At 46.0% G+C, this 20,406-nt stretch overlaps 1 protein-coding gene across 3 annotated transcripts; it reads left to right on the top strand.

Annotated features, from left to right (window-relative positions):
* The first annotated feature begins 1,838 nt into the window (after window positions 1–1,838).
* slc6a14 (solute carrier family 6 member 14) lies at window positions 1,839–14,393 on the top strand. Of its 3 annotated transcripts, XM_061218667.1 has the most exons (15): window positions 1,839–1,956; window positions 5,031–5,193; window positions 5,578–5,709; window positions 6,988–7,149; window positions 7,954–8,086; window positions 8,872–9,004; window positions 9,142–9,282; window positions 9,555–9,783; window positions 10,169–10,294; window positions 10,531–10,649; window positions 10,846–10,945; window positions 11,728–11,837; window positions 12,480–12,647; window positions 13,040–13,233; window positions 13,267–14,393. In XM_061218667.1, the coding sequence occupies exons 1-14, from the start codon at window positions 1,891–1,893 to the stop codon at window positions 13,202–13,204; spliced, it is 1,947 nt and encodes a 648-aa protein (XP_061074651.1). In that variant the 5' UTR covers window positions 1,839–1,890; the 3' UTR covers window positions 13,205–13,233; window positions 13,267–14,393. The 3 variants fall into 3 exon arrangements, with proteins under 3 accessions (XP_061074651.1, XP_061074650.1, XP_061074652.1); XM_061218666.1 differs by having other exon boundaries at window positions 13,040–14,393; XM_061218668.1 differs by lacking the exon at window positions 1,839–1,956 and adding an exon at window positions 1,979–2,000 and having other exon boundaries at window positions 13,040–14,393.
* Window positions 14,394–20,406: the final 6,013 nt, after the last annotated feature.

Raw genomic sequence — 20,406 nt, 5'->3', positions numbered from 1 at the left:
TTAACTAGGATACCTTTATCAAAATAAATAATGTTTCAGTTTTAAAACGAGGAAAACAATGATTCAATCCACACTGCTATCAAATCTTTATGTTTTTTATATGCATGCCGCTGTTACCATTTAAAAACATTTCGAGGCCATCTATCACAGTGCTGTCCGTTTCATTCCGTTTCATTTTTTAGTGTCCTTGCAGCATGTCAAACTTTTGGTTGACGACTGGGTATTTAAAGAGTGCACTTGTTTATAGTTGAAATCGTCTCTATTCTATCTAATTGTATCAATTTAATTTATTTTGATCTATTCTATTAATTTAAAGTATTTTTATTGCATTCTCTCTTTAACATTTTGTTTTGCTGAATTTCGTGTGACTTTTTTAAAGCAGTCCCGTGAGTCCGAGTGAGACTTCCCTATTAAAATAAATGTAAATAAATTATATTTTTATTGACTTTTAGCGAAGCAGATTTAATTGCTATATTTTTTTTAAAGCGCAAACAGTGAAACAGGTAGTTTTAAGGAGCGCAGTTAGACTTGCATATTCTACATTTAATACTCGCACAACGTGCTGCGTCCAGTAAATGGTAAAATGCGAAACTCAAACCATCACAGCTTAGCGTAAAGCTCGGGGGTAGCACAGTATCAATTGTAGAAGCTATTTAGGCCAACCTCTGTTAATGAGCAAACAGCCCGCCTCGCCAATCTGAGAGAGAATGCAACTTGAGATAAACTCTGACAAAGACTTTTGAAATTGAATTAAACTTTCCTTCAAAGCTCCAAATGGTTAACATTTATTCCTAATATTTGGAATTGGGCACGCCTTATGTTCACAGTCTGAGAGAAAATAAGCAGTTTCCACACATTTTTGTGTTTTGTGGAGTGGAAAAATACGTCGAATTAAATATGATAATAGTAAAAAAAGAAAAAAGAAAGAAAAAAAAAAGAAATTTGTGGGGGATTAGTGTCTCAATGAGTTTAAAAACATGCCATTGCGTAACTCGCGTCCTCGGACATGTATATGAGGTAGGTGTTGAAAATTAACTTGCTTTGTGACGCCTATAGAAAACGAACGGCTCTTCAGAAGTTTCAGAATGCAGGAGCGACCTTCGGGCATACCTGCCGAGGGGGCAGGTAGGGTTGATACGTTGCAGGTGATCCCTAACAAACAAAAGCCCCTTTGTCCGCTAGCTAACAAGAGAATCCTCCAGATCGCATCAAATCTTCTAAAAATGATAACGAATGATGGCCAGGCGGTGGATCAGTTAGATCTAAATGCAGTGTGTTTACCCTGCAGCTTTCCTGATGCCATTCATCACACAACTACAAATAAAGTAAACTGGCGTCATAGTCCACCATGCAAACATGTAGTGACCTACATTGTCCGCACATAATTGTTGTGACTGACTGTAATTATAAGGTGAAGTGGGTTTAGCAACCACAAAAACGTAGCTATTACTCAGTAAACCACACATTCCGTAATGACTTCATATCAACCTTATATGGTTGGCATTTATATAGCGCCTTTATCCAAAGCGCTGAACAGAATATGGTTCAAATGAGTGTATATGACTCCGTAGTTAAACACATAATATAACGAGGATCTCTTCTCAAAAACAGTTTGTTTGAAAATAACGTGAATGTGAGTTTTTTTTGTTTGTTTTTTCTGGAAAATTCCCATCGGGTTTGTTAAACCTAGATTTCAGGATTTGAGAAGTGAAACTAAATAATCTCACCTAACCAATTCAACTTATTTATTTACATTTCAAAATTCCACGGACCTGCATCCAATGAGAAGGAAGTGGTGATAAGGAAGGAGGGGGTTGGTTAAAAAGACGCCAGGGTGGAACACATCTCAGCTGCAGACAACAGGTGTGTGGATCACAGTCCCAGTGCAAAATGAGGAAATACAGTTTGGACTACTTCAAGAGTTTTATATTTAAGAACTCAAACGCAGAAGAAACGGTAAGAACGGAGTCTTCTGCTGTCCCGTAATGACTAAGTTACCAGTACGAAATGATTGACAAATAATTGAAGGCGTAAAATAATTACTCTCATCCTCCGTCATGATGCTCTGCGACTCAATTCCACTTTACCATTGTTTATTATTTGTGCAATGCATTAACAATATTTGGGGATTTGTAGTGCAGCATTAGGAGTTTATAGAATGTCGATCACGTTTCACTTTAACTGATTTATCTGCGGCTCGCGGACACTGTTTTCGTGTTTTCGCCCGAAGACTCGTTCTCGGCCGCGGGGAATCGGAGAGGTCGCAGCGATCTAAAATATCCTGCTAATCCACATATCTAAAGAACCGAGTGAATGAAGTTAAACGGAAACGATAGCATGTGCAACGCCTTTTTTCACCAAGGAGACAGTCCTTAGACTAATCTGTTAAAGTAATACATTTTAAAAGGAGATGCTCAATCTTACGGTATGGGTGCAGGCTTTTGTTCCAACCAAGCAGTTACACACCTGATTCTACAAATCAAATCGCAAATACTGTAATGGTTGATCAGTAGAATCAGGTGTGTAACTGCTTGGTTGGAACAAAAGCCTGCCCCCATACCGGTTTCTGGGAAAGACTGAGCATCTGTGCTTTAAAATACACAGTAATTCAAATCAAGTAGCCTATTAAATCAGTTGTGATCAGTGTACAACACAAAGGGCTGGTGTGGGTGCTGCCCTAAATAGCCATGGATTTCAAACAAGACATTCAGTGGGCAATGGTGTGGTTAAAACAAAAACCTGTATCACACTTGCCCTCTTCGGATCGGGGAGGGGGGAATTCAATCACATGGATTTGATAATTAGCACAATTCTTCAGCCCGGAGGTTGAACTAATTGGTGAAATCAGCTGGCTTAGATAATGGGTGGAAGGACTCTGGATAAGAGCGTCTGCCAAATGCCAATAATGTAATGTAATGACCCTGGATCACCTCTGATGCCCATTGGGCGATATTGGCTCAGGCAGTAAGAGCAGTCGTCTCATTGGCTCAGGTGGTAAGAGCAGTCATCTGGCAGGTGGAGGGTTGCTGGTTTGATCCCACCCTGGGTGTGTCGAAGTGTCCTGACGAGCTGGTTGGCGCCTTGCATGGGAGCCAATCGGCGTTAGTGTGTGAGTGTGTGTATGAATGGGTGAATGAGAAGCATCAATTGTACAGCACTTTGGATAAAGGCGCTATATAAATGACGACTTAATTGATGTTATTTCATTTCTTTGTTGCTTACAATGGTCTCTGATCATTTTTGGGGAAAAGCAGCCGGTTTCACTGCCTGAATATTACTGTTCTACTCTTGTTACACTTACACTAATGATCTGATGAAGTGAAGTTCGGCGCGTATTAGTGTTACACTGAATAGACTGACGTGTGTAGTTATTGGTGTTACACTGAATAGACTGACGTGTGTAGTTATTAGTGTTACACTGAATAGCCTGATGTGTGTGGTTATTAGTGTTACACTGAATAGACTGACGTGTGTAGTTATTAGTGTTACACTGAATAGACTGACGTGTGTAGTCATTAGTGTTACACTGAATAGACTGACGTGTGTGGTTATTAGTGTTACACTGAATAGACTGACGTGTGTGGTTATTAGTGTTACACTGAATAGCCTGATGTGTGTGGTTATTAGTGTTACACTGAATAGACTGACTTGTGTAGTTATTGGTGTTACACTGAATAGACTGACGTGTGTGGTTATTAGTGTTACACTGAATAGACTGACTTGTGTAGTTATTAGTGTTACACTGAATAGACTGACGTGTGTGGTTATTAGTGTTACACTGAATAGACTGACGTGTGTAGTTATTAGTGTTACACTGAATAGCCTGATGTGTGTGGTTATTAGTGTTACACTGAATAGACTGACGTGTGTAGTTATTAGTGTTACACTGAATAGACTGACGTGTGTAGTCATTAGTGTTACACTGAATAGACTGACGTGTGTGGTTATTAGTGTTACACTGAATAGACTGACGTGTGTGGTTATTAGTGTTACACTGAATAGCCTGATGTGTGTGGTTATTAGTGTTACACTGAATAGACTGACTTGTGTAGTTATTGGTGTTACACTGAATAGACTGACGTGTGTGGTTATTAGTGTTACACTGAATAGACTGACGTGTGTGGTTATTAGTGTTACACTGAATAGCCTGATGTGTGTGGTTATTAGTGTTACACTGAATAGCCTGACGTGTGTGGTTATTAGTGTTACACTGAATAGACTGATGTGTGTGGTTATTAGTGTTACACTGAATAGCCTGATGTGTGTGGTTATTAGTGTTACACTGAATAGACTGATGTGTGTGGTTATTAGTGTTACACTGAATAGCCTGATGTGTGTGGTTATTAGTGTTACACTGAATAGCCTGATGTGTGTGGTTATTAGTGTTACACTGAATAGCCTGATGTGTGTGGTTATTAGTGTTACACTGAATAGCCTGATGTGTGTGGTTATTAGTGTTACACTGAATAGCCTGATGTGTGTGGTTATTAGTGTTACACTGAATAGCCTGATGTGTGTGGTTATTAGTGTTACACTGAATAGACTGACGTGTGTGGTTATTAGTGTTACACTGAATAGCCTGATGTGTGTGGTTATTAGTGTTACACTGAATAGACTGACGTGTGTGGTTATTAGTGTTACACTGAATAGCCTGATGTGTGTGGTTATTAGTGTTACACTGAATAGCCTGATGTGTGTGGTTATTAGTGTTACACTGAATAGCCTGATGTGTGTGGTTATTAGTGTTACACTGAATAGACTGACGTGTGTGGTTATTAGTGTTACACTGAATAGACTGACGTGTGTGGTTATTAGTGTTACACTGAATAGCCTGACGTGTGTGGTTATTAGTGTTACACTGAATAGACTGACGTGTGTGGTTATTAGTGTTACACTGAATAGCCTGATGTGTGTGGTTATTAGTGTTACACTGAATAGACTGACGTGTGTGGTTATTAGTGTTACACTGAATTGCCTGACGTGTGTGGTTATTAGTGTTACACTGAATTGCCTGACTCGGTGCGTTTCAGGATGTCTGTGAGGGGCCGGATCCCGCAGGGGGCAGCGCAGAGGAGAACCCGGAGCGGGGGAACTGGGCCAATAAGAGGGAGTACATGCTGTCCATGGTGGGGTACGCTGTCGGGCTGGGGAACGTGTGGAGGTTCCCCTACCTCACCTACAAAAACGGAGGAGGTAGCACTCATCCTAGAGCTCATTAGTCCAACCAGCTGTGCGCTTGTGCGCTTGTGCGTGTAGTGTGTTTAGGCGTGCGTTAGGGTTTATCTTTAAAGCCGAGATGCCTGTGCTTTATAGTGTGCATAACCTCAGTCAGCACTTTACTAGGCATTTATTAGACTTTTTTTTTTTCCTGCTGCTGTAGTCTATCCACTAAGAGCTTTAACATGTTGTGTGTTGCTCTTCTGCACACCACTGTTGTAATGTGTGGTTATTTACGTTACTGTCACCTTCCTCTCAGCTTTCGCCAGTCTATTTTCTTTCTATTCCATGGGATTCATACTGAATGGGCTATTACCCACTCTCACCTTCCTCCTCTCCTCCTCTCCTCCTCCTCCTCAGGGGCCTTCCTCATCCCGTACTTCATCATGCTGGCTGTGGCTGGCCTGCCACTCTTCTTCATGGAGTGCTCGCTGGGCCAGTTCTCCAGCCAGGGCCCTGTCACCGTGTGGAAGGTGGTTCCCATCCTGCAGGGTGAGTCTGCGCCGAGTCACTCACTCACTCTCTCGCACTCGCACTCGCACTCGCACTCGCACTCACTCTCACTCTCACTCTCACTCTCACTCTCACACTCTCACTCTCACTCTCACTCTCACACTCTCACTCTCACTCTCACACTCACACTCACACTCACACTCACACTCACTCTCACACTCACACTCACACTCACACTCACACTCACACTCACACTCACACTCACACTCACACTCACACTCACACTCACACTCACACTCACACTCACACTCTCTCACTCTCACTCTCACACTCACACTCACACTCACACTCACACTCACACTCACACTCACACTCACACTCACACTCACACTCTCTCTCTCTCTCTCTCTCTCTCTCTCTCTCACACTCACACACACCTCTACACACTCGCACTCGCTCACTCACTCACAGCAGGTTTTAGTGGCGTTTGTTAGTGGAGCTGCTGAACAGTGTTCACGTGAGGTTGTGGGAAATCAAGTTTTCCACATGAGTCTAACTGGCACTCAGGCACACAGCCGCTGTGGATAGCGGGTATAATGGGTAAGCAGTGTAAATTCCTGTTTTATGATTTTTAAGTGTGAGATGGATATTGCAGTTGGCCCTACATTAAAGAAGGGTTTATTTGCTGAAGGAATGAGTTAAAGAAGGGTTTATTTGCTGAAGGAATGATTTCAACCCCCCCCACCCCTTTTAACTACGTGCTCATAACATAAAACGTTTTTTATATGTTTTATGTTATGAGGAACGTAAAGGAAGTTTTGGTATTTATGACCGAGCATTGCAGGTCACTGGGTCTGCTGTGTGCTTCCCTGGTTAGGTACCATGTGATCTAACAATAACCCAGTCTGAACCCAGAAACCAATCAGGGTTAGGGTTATGGTAAGGTTAGAGTAAGGTTGCATTCAAGGAGTTGCTGCTTCACCATTTACTCCAGTAAGTAAACAAACAAAACGGTTTGTTTCGTAAACTGAAGAGTGTATCTGCTTACAACTCAAGGCTATCTATGACTTTAAATTAGTATTTGGGGATAGTATAGAGGTACAGAGTGATGAATGGAAATATGAATGCATGTAAACATTGTTAATGTTAATGTACAGGTGTATGGGTGACTGTTTCTCCATGTTCACAGGTGTAGGGGTGACTGTTTCTCCATGTTCACAGGTGTAGGGGTGACTGTTTCTCCATGTTCACAGGTGTAGGGGTGACTGTTTCTCCATGTTTACAGGTGTAGGGGTGACTGTTTCTCCATGTTCACAGGTGTAGGGGTGACGATGGTGCTGGTCAGCACTCTGGTGGCGATCTACTACAACGTCATCGTGGCCTACAGCATCTACTACTTGTTTGCCTCGTTCCAGTCTCCGTTGCCGTGGAGCGACTGCTTCTCCTGGTCAGACGAGCGCTGTGGTGTCTCTCCCAAAGGTTCTTTTACTATTCACTGTGCCGTTTACTGTTCACCTCCCGTACAGTACACCGGACAGATCAAAACAAGTCATCACTTCTTCACAAAAAAAAACGACATGATTGACTTTTTGACCCATCTACCTCATTGCACAAAAGCACAACGCTCTTTAATCCAGTACATTCCAGATCAGAGAAATGTGTAATGGATCATCGAGATCAATGACAATTTTCCTGACCTCTTGAAAGATTCAAAATAACATGCAAATTCTTACCTGTGAATGGGAATTAAAAGAAAATATGGTGTAATTAATGTGTAAGTTTACCACTCTATTGCTGCATGTTAACTGGGATGTAACTGACAATTAATTTAAAAAAAAAAACTCTTTAAAATGTATTGAGATTGGTTTGTAATGTAGGGGCAGTGCACAATGGCCTATAAGGCACAATAGCTATATTCACATGTATTCATCGCAGATTATAATTCGGGTATTTCTATTCTGACCAAAGAAGAGCCATAGACCAGGTGTGACTGGCCTGCAGTAATCTAGTTTTATAATTAACGGTAAGCTGACACAGGAGCAGCTACAGGGCTAACGGCACTGAATGCATTCACTACCCAGATGAGCAGAAGAGACTTCAGTGGAGTTTAAAAACGCTCAACACAAGGCTGTAACTCGCCGCTTCTGTACCCTAAAACTGAACTTTGGTTTTACATTTTTAAACAAAATGTCAATATTTACCAAACTATGAATGCTGGTTGACAGGCCATTGGTTGAAAAAGCTGGATAACCTTGCTGTGTGTGAACATGCTGCACTGTGCAGGCCTGTGCAACGTGACCTCTGGAAACGGGACCGTGCTGGTGAACACAACCTGGCTATCGGACAACAACCAGACCTGCCCTGAGCCCAGCCTGGTGCCCCTCCCCGTGCAGAGCCCCAGTGAACAGTACTGGGAGTAAGAGGCATTAACGTGACTGTGTGTGACTGTGCTCCCGGTGTGTGACTGTGCTCTCTGTGACTGATCTGTGTGTAACTGTGCTCCATGTGTGACACTGCTCCCTGTGTGTGACTGTGCTCCCTGTGTGTGACTGTGCTCCCTGTGTGTGACTGTGCTCCCTCTGTATGTTCTGTGTTCTCTGTGTAACTGTGCTCTGTGTGTAACTGTGCTCCATGTGTAACTGTGCTCCATGTGTGACTGTGCTCCCCGTGTGTGTGACTGTGTTCTCTGTGTAACTGTGCTCCCTGTGTGTGACTGTGCTCCCTCTGTATGTTCTGTGTTCTCTGTGTAACTGTGCTCTGTGTGTAAGTGCTCTCTGTGTGTAACTGTGTTCTCTGTGTAACTGTGCTCTGTGTGTAACTGTGCTCCATGTGTAACTGTGCTCCATGTGTGACTGTGCTCCCCGTGTGTGTGACTGTGTTCTCTGTGTGACTGTGCTCCCTGTGTGTGACTGTGCTCCCTCTGTATGTTCTGTGTTCTCTGTGTAACTGTGCTCTGTGTGTAGCTGTGTTCTCTGTGTAACTGTGCTCTGTGTGTAACCGTGTTCTCTGTGTAACTGTGCTCTGTGTGTAGCTATGTTCTCTGTGTAACTGTGCTCTGTGTGTAGCTGTGTTCTCTGTGTAACTGTGCTCTGTGTGTAGCTGTGTTCTCTGTGTAACTGTGCTCTGTGTGTAAGTGTTCTCTGTGTAACTGTGCTCTGTGTGTAACTGTGTTCTCTGTGTAACTGTGCTCTCTGTGCTCAGCTTGGTGGCGCTGAAGCGCTCTGCGAGCATGGAGGAGACGGGGGAGGTGGTCTGGTCCCTGGCCCTCTGCCTGCTCCTGGGCTGGCTGCTGATTGCCGTGTCTCTCTTCAAAGGCATCAAGTCCTCTGGGAAAGTGAGTCTGGCCCCGCCCCCATGTGCAGAGGGTCATCCTGGGGGGGGGGGAGGGCGGAGAGGGGGGGACTTCGGTCTTCGGTCTTCTTTATGTTCCTGACGTTCCTGGCGCTCCCTCTCCTGTGCCTCCGCTCCCAGGTGGTGTACTTCACAGCCACCTTTCCCTACGTCGTCCTCCTGATCCTGCTGATCCGGGGAGTCACTCTGGAGGGCTCCAGAGAGGGGATCGACTACTACATCGGCACCCAGTCCAACCTGACCAAGCTCGTGGAAGCAGAGGTAAACACGGTTAAAAACGCCCCTCACACTGCAAACGGGGTGCATTAAGCTGCTTACTGTGATGTATTCGCAGTAGTTTGTTCAAAATCTGAAATTAGATGTAATCGTCCAGGGCCAAGGAGTATGGATCGATCTGTCAGTTGTTCTACTGTACTATTATGTGTCCACCACGAGGGGGCGATGGAGCCGTTATAACTTGCTTCGGTTTGACATGGCTATCGCGAGCACCCAGGAAGTGCAGAGCTGCTTCTAACCGCTTTCCTCTGGTTCAGGTGTGGAAGGACGCCGCCTCACAGATATTCTACTCGCTCTCCATTGCTTGGGGCGGGGTCATGACCCTGGCGTCCTACAACAAGTTTGAAAACAACTGCTACAAGGACTCCATCATCGTGTGCCTGACCAACTGCGGGACCAGCGTCTTCGCCGGGTTCGCCATCTTCTCCATCCTCGGTCACATGGCCCACGTGTCGGGGAAGCCGGTGTCAGAGGTCGCGCAGGACGGTAGGCCCCCTGTTCACCTGTCCGTCACAGAAGGGCCCGCCCGTCACACAACGGCCTGCTCATTTTATACAGAACTGAAGGATGATTATTCAGTTCAGTATTTTCATGTATGATGGTTTAACTGCATGTACAAGAACATGGCTCTCAAAGCTGCACGCACACATTTGTACAGCCTGCTTTGCTGACAAATCCTCCATTTTCCTAGAGAACACGAACATGAGAATCTAATCATGGTGGAATACCCTGCATTGTCATCTTAAGATAAGATGAGATAAAATAAAAGATTGGGGTGCACATTTATGGAATATCAAGATGTGTGTGGCTGTCTGTGGTGTACATGTTGTGTAACTGGTATACATGTCATAACCTCTGTCCTCTGCTCCAGGGTTTGGCCTGGCGTTTATCGCCTACCCTGAAGCCCTGTCCCAGCTGCCCGTGTCCCCGCTGTGGTCTGTGCTGTTCTTCTTCATGCTGCTGACTCTCGGCCTGGACTCTCAGTTCGCCAGCATCGGTGAGCCGGAGGACCGACCCAGACGTTACGGGCCACCCCTGGTTCTGACCCAGACGTTACGGGCCACCCCTGGTTCTGACCCAGACGTTACGGGCCACGCCTGGTTCCGACCCAGACGTTACGGGCCAAGCCTGGTTCCGACCCAGACGTTACGGGCCACGCCTGGTTCCGACCCAGACGTTACGGGCCACGCCTGCTTGTGCACAGTTTCTGATTCCCCGCCTCCCTTTCCACAGAGGTCATCACCACTTCGCTTCAGGACATTTTCCCCGCCGTCTTCAAGTCCAAAGGGAGCCTGCTGACTGTGGCCACCTGCATCACCCTCTTCCTGCTGGGGCTGCCCTGCGTCACTAGAGTAGGTCATCAAAGGGAGCCGGCTTTTACATACGAGGTCATGAAAGGGAGCCGGCTTTTATCTATGAGGTCATCAAAGGGAGCTTTTTTTTAAATGAATACTCATTCATTTAAATTTCCAGCGTTACCATATTAGTGCACTGAAATGCAGTCAATTCTGCTTTGTGAGACACTGACGTGGTGCCTCCGTCTCTCAGTCAGGGATTTACTGGGTCACCCTGATGGACCATTTCTGCGGCGGGTGGGTTCTTCTGGTGGCTGCAATACTGGAGCTGTTTGGACTGTGCTATATCTACGGTACTAAATACCCTCACACACCGGCCCAGCTACTGAAATACCCTCACACACTGACCCAGCTACTGAAATACCCTCACACACTGGCCCAGCTACTGAAATACCCTCACACACTGGCCCAGCTACTGAAATACCCTCACCCACTGGCCCAGCTACTGAAATACCCTCACACACTGACCCAGCTACTGAAATACCCTCACACACTGGCCCAGCTACTGAAATACCCTCACACACTGGCCCAGCTACTGAAATACCCTCACACACTGGCCCAGCTACTGAAATACCCTCACACACTGGCCCAGCTACTGAAATACCCTCACACACTGGCCCAGCTACTGAAATACCCTCACACACTGGCCCAGCTACTGAAATACCCTCACACACTGGCCCAGCTACTGAAATACCCTCACACACTGGCCCAGCTACTGAAATACCGTCACACACTGGCCCAGCTACTGAAATACCCTCACACACTGGCCCAGCTACTGAAATACCCTCACACACTGACCCAGCTACTGAAATACCCTCACACACTGACCCAGCTACTGAAATACCCTCACACACTGACCCAGCTACTGAAATACCCTCACACACTGACCCAGCTACTGAAATACCCTCACACACTGACCCTGCTACTGAAATACCCTCACACACTGGCCCAGCTACTGAAATACCCTCACACACTGACCCAGCTACTGAAATACCCTCACACACTGGCCCAGCTACTGAAATACCCTCACCTGCTGTGGGCTGAACACACCTTGCTTAACACAGAGTTATTGCAGGAGGGAACCGCTTCATCAAGGATATCGAGATGATGATCGGGGAGAGGAGCTCCTGGTTCTGGCTCTGGTGGAGGTCCTGCTGGTTCTTCATCTCGCCCTGCGTCCTCCTTGTGAGTAACTGCCACTTCATCACATCCACAGGAGTCCCGTTTCTGTTCAGTTTCTGACACATTAAAGGCCCGTCCACACCTATGAGGATAGTCTACTCAAGTCACATTTATTTATAAAGCACATTAAAAATGACTACCGTCAACCCAAGTGCTGTACAATTTCCAATTTCTAATTAAACATTGAGCCCTGGGGGACTCCTCGCGGAATAGGAGCAGAGGAGGATGAGGAGCACTTGATGTTAACTGAGAAGGTCCTGTTCTTTGGATAAGAGGCACACCATTTTAGAGCAGTTCCTTGAATGCCAATTGAATGCATAATCTGGTCAATTAGGATATCATGGTCGACCGTGTCCAAAGCAGCTCTTCGGCCCAACAAAACTAAAATGGAGCATTCTCCGTGTCAACAGGAAGTCATTTGACATTTTAAGGAGGGCAGATTCAGTACTGTGAAGGGCTCTGAAGCCAGACTGGAACTTTTCAGAGATGTTAAAGATTGCAGGTGACATAGCCGAGAGACTATTTACAGATCGTTATAGTTCAGCAGTGTGGATGGGCCTTCAGAGCAGTGTCCGATGACCATCAGTTAAATCAGTCCATCCTTCTGGAGCAGGAAGTGCATCACTGCCCCACTCTCTCACCCAGGTTATCCTGGCCTGGTCCCTCCTCACGGTCTCCATGCCCACCTATGGCTCTGTGGTGTACCCCCCCTGGGGCCTGACCCTGGGCTGGTGCATGACGGCCTTCTGCCTGCTGTGGATCCCCGTCTGCGCCGTCTGGAAGGTGCTGAGGGCCGAGGGAAACCTATGGCAGGTGAGAACATCAATCCCCTAAAACACCTTTACTACCTGCTACACCTGCTCGCCTAAAACACCATTACCTGCTCCACCTGCTCACCTAAAACACCTTTATTACCTGCTACACCTGCTCACCTAAAACACCTTTATTACCTGCTACACCTGCTCACCTAAAACACCTTTATTACCTGCTCTACCTTTTCACGTAAAACACCTTTATTACCTGTGACCTGCCTCAGCACCTTACACAGCCTGACTGACTCTCGCATAGTTGGTGTACTGCAAAAATGTTCAGTTGAATCTGCTGATTTGAAACCCAGTACAATAACCTAGTGACCGTTGCCTAGTGGCAGTAGTGTAGAGACCGTACCCTAGCGACCGTAGCCTAGTAACAGCCCTGTGTTTCAGCGCGTGAAGACGGCGTGCTCCTCAGCGGAGGACTGGGGGCCGTACCTGGAGCGCCACTGGGGGGAGCGCTACCAGAGGAAGCGCTGCTATTGGAGGAAGAGCTCCCTGACCTCGCCCGACTCCGACACCTGCGTCATCACCAACATGCACAGCGTCAAGCTCTGACCACACCGCCATTCCCACGCCATTCCCACGCCATTCCCACGCCATTCCCACGCCATTCCCACTCCATTTCAACGTGTGTAGACTGCGTGTGCGTGTGCGCTCGAGTGCACACAACTACAAGCCCACTTGCACTGCACTGGTTAAATATGGGTTTGGATATTTTTAATGAAGTTTTTATACAAATGCCTTTTAAACATTTTGCTATTTCAGCAAGGATCTGCATAGCCATTCATCATTGCTCCATTTTATATGTGTATTTAACTTGATCAAATGCGCTTTATATCTGGATCTGATGTTCATGATCACACACTGGGGCCGACATGGCTCAGGCAGTAAGAGCAGTCGTCTCATTGGCTCAGGCAGTAAGAGCAGTCGTCTCATTGGCTCAGGCAGTAAGAGCAGTCGTCTCATTGGCTCAGGCAGTAAGAGCAGTCGTCTCATTGGCTCAGGCAGTAAGAGCAGTCGTCTGGCAGTCGGAGGGTTGCCGGTTCGATCCCCCGCCCAGGCTGTGTCGAAGTGGCCCTAGGCAAGACACCTAACCCCCAAATGCTCCTGACGAGCTGGTTGGGGCCTTGCATGGCAGCCCATCGCCGTTGGTGTGTGAGTGTGTGTATGAATGGGTGAATGAGAGGCATCAATTGTACAGCGCTTTGGATAAAGGCGCTATATAAAATGCCAACCAACCATTTACACTTGACAATAAGGGTACGTTAATTGGCATTATAACTAATTATAAGCATCTTATTGGTTCAATTGTATTTCATTACAAACTAATGTATTACTTGCATCAATATTTATACATTAGCAACCCATAGGTTAAATGTATAATTAGTTAACCATTAACAAATACGTTAACTGTTGTCATTCCAATATTAATAGGCATTAACTAATATAGTTTCTAACATGAATTAGTGATGTACAAATGCATGAACAAAGCTGTACAGATTAACTTCAGTGGTTAGTAGTTAGTAGTTAGTAACCACATTAGTTAATGCCAATTCATGTGACCTTATTGTAAAGTGTTACCTTTTATAAAAAAAAAAATGTGTTCTTTGGTTTTGTCTTTCTGGCTTTTCTTGTTTAAATGTACTCAGGATTATTAGATATGCCTAATAACTACCAAGTGGGAAAGTATAATTGAGCACTGTAAGTTTGTGCTAGAATCTATCTACCGGATGTCTAATAAAACGTAAAGCACAAATCTTCATGCTTTGTCTGAATTTTTAAAGCATTCTGTGAAGGCTGTCCCTGATGCCAGCATTAGGGCTGATTGTTGATCAACATCATTTTGAGATCAGGGGTGCGGTGGTCTAATTATAGGGAACTCTCGGATAAATTAGTTGTGTTCCGTTGGAGGTGCTGTCCCAGGGTTGGAGGTGCTGTCGCAGTGTGGGAGATGCTGCCCCAGGGTGGGAGGTGCTGTCCCAGGGTTGGAGGTGCTGTCCCAGGGTTGGAGGTGCTGTCCCAGGGTTGGAGGTGCTGTCGCAGGGTGGGAGGTGCTGTCGCAGGGTGGGAGGTGTGTGAAAGTATGTTCAGGTGTGGGTAAGCCAGCCAGCAGCTTTCCTTCTCTACTGGTACTTCATCCTGAGAGGGAGATCATGAATCAAACGTTCAAATGTGACATTGTCAGATGTTGATGGATATCTAAATACAAAGTGCAGCAAATTGGTATCGCCATTAGGTTCAATAACATGCCTTTTCATCTTCTGAAGAGATGACCGTTTTATGGTTCCTTCAGGTAGCATGCTAGCCTTGGCCAGGACCGCTCTATGACAGTCAGGACCTAAAGCTTTCAAAAGAAATGTGCAGTCATGATCTCACTGGCATTCACGTTAGAGGCTGACCTGCTTTCTCCAGACACTGCTGTAACCTCTGTTCGTTCTGTTGATGGCCTGATTGCACATTATTCATTCATGTCACGTTTTTGAATACAGAGGCAGTGTGAAAAAGTTTTGTTGGGTTCATAGTGAAAGATATAATTTGACCGCAGATAAATGCCTTCATCCACTCCCACAGGGAATAAAACTATCTCTGGAGTTTGATTGAGCCATTTTAAAATGAAGTTGCAGTGACAGAAAGTCAACAATTACTCAGTAATAATTCAGTAATGAGACGTTCATCTAGTCACAGAGCCTGTAGTTGTTTTGGCGCACTCTGCAAGACTGGATTCATAAATAGTTACCACCTACAGCCAGCAAGTCCTTTTTTATATTTGTAATCTATAATATCAAGTGATAACGATCATAAAAAGCCACCTGCACAACGCAGTCAGGCAAATAATATACAATCAGGAAATCGGAACAATATTTCTATTTGAAGACAAGATTACCATACTGGAGACAAGATTACAGTACTGGAGACAAGATTACAGTACCTTTTCAGCTGGTGCCTCGGTCTGCCACTCACAGGAGGCTCTCTCCCGAGGTCCCCTGTGCCCAGGCCTTCAGCTTCACGTGTAGAGTTCAGAGGGCTCTTCATTCCCAAAGCTCACGACTATTCCAATATTCTGGATTCATCCATGTTATGCAGAGTTATGCAGCTTAGCATGTGATATCAATTATTGTGTACAATGTAGTAAAATTTGCTTCTTTAAAAAAGAAAAAAAAATTTAAACACTAAATATAGATTTTATTATGAGCATATTCTAGCCACTAGAGAGCAGTCAGTCTTTTCCCAATTCTAGAGGAAAAGACTAATTCAGGGGGATGGTACATTCCCAACTACACCAGTGAAATAAAATCACTATCTGATTATCTTTGAGGCAGAAGAAGGCTCAATCATGTCTTTGTACAATTCTCTGAAATAATTTTCACATCTTTGCATCCACATTATTAAAAATTGTAATAATCTCAAATTGTATTTAACTTGAGCAAGCTCACATTCACACAGACAGGACATATTGTAAAGTGTCTCGTTTATTATACCATAACATTTATGCATTATGCATGATTGTCTGTCTCACCTCCCTTTGTCTAATATGGTATTACTCTGGTACAGTTGTGTTCAAGAAAATAGCAGTACAACATCAGTAACCTGATGAACCACTGTTATTAGTAGTAGTGATATTTCTGCATGCCAAATACTTCACTTGTAGACGTAGAAGTGTAATATAAAAACAACAGACCCAACTGTCATGACATGCACACTGCTTCTTCTGAGTAACTGACTCGTTCATTGAAAGGGGCGTGTTGAAAATAATAGCAGTGTGGAGTTTAGAGAATTCATTCATTCTGTGAAAAAACAGGTGTCATTAATTGTCCTTTATTAAGGAAGAAGGGAAGCAAATGTTTCACACATTGTTATAAAATATATTTCCTTCTGAATTGCTAAATAAAATGGGCCATTCCAAACATTGCTCGGAGGAACAACGTCATTTGAATAAAAAGTTGATTGGAGAGGGGAAAACATATAAAGAAGTGCAGCAAATTCTAGGATGCTCAGCTAAAATTTTCTCAAATGCTTTAAAATGGCAACAAAAACTCGACACAAGCAGAAGAAAACAAGCAACTGCTGTGAAAACGGATCGGAGAATCGTCAGAATGGCAAAGATTCAGCCATTCATCAGCTCCAGAAAGATCAAAGATGATCTACAATTACCTGTAAGTGCTGTTACAGTCAGAAGACGTTTGTTCTTTTCGGGTCTAGTGGTCATCGACAGTACATCAGACAACCCCGGGTACTGAATTCAAGATACAGTACACTGTGAAGACTGTGAAGCATGGTGGCGCAAAAATGATGGTATGGTTTTTCATACTATGGTGTTGGGTTCTTATACCAGGGATCATGGATCAGTTTGAATACATCAAAATAATGGAAGAGATTATGCTGCCGAAGAGGAAATGCCCCTGAAATGGACCCAAACACATGAGCAACATCTTGGGTCCAGACAAAAAGGACTGAGGTAATGGAGTGGCCAGCTCAATCCCTGAACCTCATCCCCATTGAAAACGCAGAAGTATTAGTTCAATAATTTAAAGTTAAGTTAAATCTTGAAAAATTTCCTCAGTTTATAGTTTGAAGAGAGTTTGAAGAGAAAAATGTAAGTACTGCCATTTTTTTGAACAGATTAATATTCCATTTCTTTGCTTCCTATACAAGAATAACGCAGACTTGATAAAATTTGCTAATGCTTTGGTTTGGAATGTAATGTGTAACGCACTGCTATTTATTTGAACAACTGTATGTGACCACTGTAAAATGGACAGTAAAATAAAGTATAGTAAGATTCAAAGTGAAATAAGAGATTCTGAAGCATATTGTTTCAGTAAAACTTTAATTTACAGTGCATGAACAGAAAGCCATCACCGGATGGTTTAATCCCTTTAAATCTTTTTCATGACATAAAAAAATAATGAAGCCATTTACAGGTATTTTTCTGGATGAGTGGTGTGCAGTTATTTATAAAGGTGCTGTACAATATAAAGGCTGAAAACCGGCGCAGGGGTGCAGAACGTGGGACGCAGGGTGCAGAACGTGGGACGCAGGGTCTCAGGGGGCAGGGTGGGACACAGGGGGGCACACGATCTCAGGGGGCAGGGACACGGGGTGGGACACAGGAACACAGGGTCTCAGGGGGCAGGGACACAGGGCACAGGGTGCAGAACGTGGGACACAGGGGGGCACAGGGTGCAGAACGTGGGACACAGGGGGACACAGGGTCTCAGGGGGCAGGGACGCAGGGCGCAGGGTGCAGAACGTGAGACACAGGGGGACACAGGGTCTCAGGGTGCAGGGACACGGGGTGGGACACAGGAACACAGGGTCTCAGGGGGCAGGGACACAGGGCACAGGGTGCAGAACGTGGGACACAGGGGGACACAGGGCGCAGGTTGCAGGGGCACGAGGAGGGTCTTCTGCAGAAGCAAGGGAAGGCCACATTCGTATATACAGACCCTGATATGGGAGGACAGTCCGGGACACTGCAGTGTGGAGTCTTATCATGCAACCGCTGTGTTCTCGTAATACATGTTCAATGAGTTTGACGTTGATTTAAACGTATGCTGTGCATCATGTTTGGTATCTGAGCCTGTCAGTGCTGCGTTTCAGGGCTCTGAACCCAGACTGAAGCCATGAAGACACTGAATAATGGTGAAAACGCCGCTCTTCTTCCAGAGGTCAGAGCCACACCAGCAATGTGAGGAAACAGCTGGGTGCTGTTGTTACATCACCGTCCAACACTGTCCACTGTAGTTTCAATATACAATGAGCAACAGGCCTCCAAATGCACTTCCTCACAGCATATGCCACAACGTCTCCATAACGTCTCCATAACGTCTCCATAACCTGCTCGTGGTGAGCACACACCGCAGCCTGAACCCTGCACAGGCCCAGGACACAGGTATTTATATTCACACATGAACAAAATATGTCCATATTTAGTTCAATAAGTTAGATTTACCATGAGCAAGGTAAACTACATACTTAAGCACAAGTTTCTGGTCTTTTCAAAGAAAGATATGCACATGCAGGCACGCACGCGCACACACAGACACACACACACACGCACGCACACACACACACACACACACACACACACACACACACACACACACGCATGCGCACAGGCACATGCACACACACACACACACACACACACACACACACACACACACACACACACACACACACACACACACACACACACACACACACACGCATGCGCACAGGCACATGCACACACACACACACACACACAAATCAAAGGTTTAAAAATACTCTTTAAAATAGACGGTAAAGCTAAAGTGTTCAGATATGAATCTGGCATTTAAACACTGATCTCCCATCCTGACAAACAACACGAGGCAGCATCTCCATAGTGCCAAAATGAAAATAACACGAGAACAAGGTTATAAAAGAACACCAGTCCCACAGGGCAGAAAACACCTGTAGTGAGATATGTCGGCAAGTTTGCATGTTTTCAGGAGACACTGGGAAGCAGGATTCTCTGGTTTTGGCGATGAGTGGGAGCTTTGGCCCCCTGCATATGAATCAGAATGGACAGATCCCTGACTGGCCCAGGACACCTGACACATGGCACAGGCCATGGACACAGAGGCAGGAGGGCAGTAACCATGGACACAGGAGGCAGGACGACAGTAACCATGGACACAGGAGGCAGGAGGACAGTAACCATGGACACAGGAGGCAGGAGGACAGTAACCATGGACACAGGAGGCAGGAGGACAGTAACCATGGACACAGAGGCAGGAGGGCAGTAACCATGCTGAAGGGAAGAGGTGAATGTGAGAATACAGGTATACTGATATGCACCCCCTCCATCCCTGCCCACCTGACCAAGCCCGTCTCCATAGTGATGACAGAGAGCTTTCATGAACCCCATGCTGGAGCTACAATGAGCTGTCAATCACAGTATAGTGTGAACCAAACCAAACCTTTTGCTTTATGCAGCAAAGTACAATGATTGGTTCAAATCATTGTATTACCGATTGCATATGTTAGCCCGTTTCCAATATCACTGCACTACCCATGATGCATCAGTACGCCTCTCGCATCACTTCCTCTCGCGACAGAATCCTGGCGGAGCTGGGTACTCTCCAGGGTCCAGGGGAAACCGGCGGCTTCCTGTCCAGGCAGGACGTGGATCCTCCCTGGGTGTCTGTGTCATCCTCACAGAGCCCCGCCTCTCTCTCCACCTCTTCATCCTCACAGAGCTCCGCCCCTTGACCCTCCTCCTCCTCCTCCTCCTCCTCCTCCTCCTCTGTGCTGCTCTCTGAGGCTGGCCCTCTGCCCAGTCTCACATCCCGGGCTCTTCTCCTGCGGTCTCTGTCTGCCCTGGAGCGGCCCGCGCCCTCCCTCAGGTGTGTGTGTGTGTGGTGTGTGTGTGGGGGCTGGCTGGCTGGGACGTCCTGCCGCTCCTCGGGGGAGGGGGCCCTCTCTCCAGGGGGCCCACTCAGCGGGACTCCTAAAGGCCCCGCTGTGCAGAGCCCCTCTGAGCCGCTTATCCCTGCGATCACACCGAGGTCTGGGGAGGCGGGGCTGAGGCATGGGGAGGCGGGGCTGAGGTCTGGGGAGGCGGGGCTGAGGCATGGGGAGGCGGGGCTGAGGCATGGGGAGGCGGGGCTGAGGCTTGGGGAGGCGGGGCTGAGGCATGGGGAGGCGGGGCTGATATGTGGGGAGGCGGGGCTGAGGCTTGGAGAGGCGGGGCTGAGGCTTGGGGAGGCGGGGCTGAGGCTTGGGGAGGC

The sequence above is a fragment of the Conger conger genome, chromosome 14 (genome assembly GCF_963514075.1).
Source record: "Conger conger chromosome 14, fConCon1.1, whole genome shotgun sequence".
NCBI lineage: Eukaryota > Metazoa > Chordata > Actinopteri > Anguilliformes > Congridae > Conger > Conger conger.
Note: the sequence above shows the minus strand (reverse complement) of the source record. Positions and strands in the feature narration are given on the sequence as shown.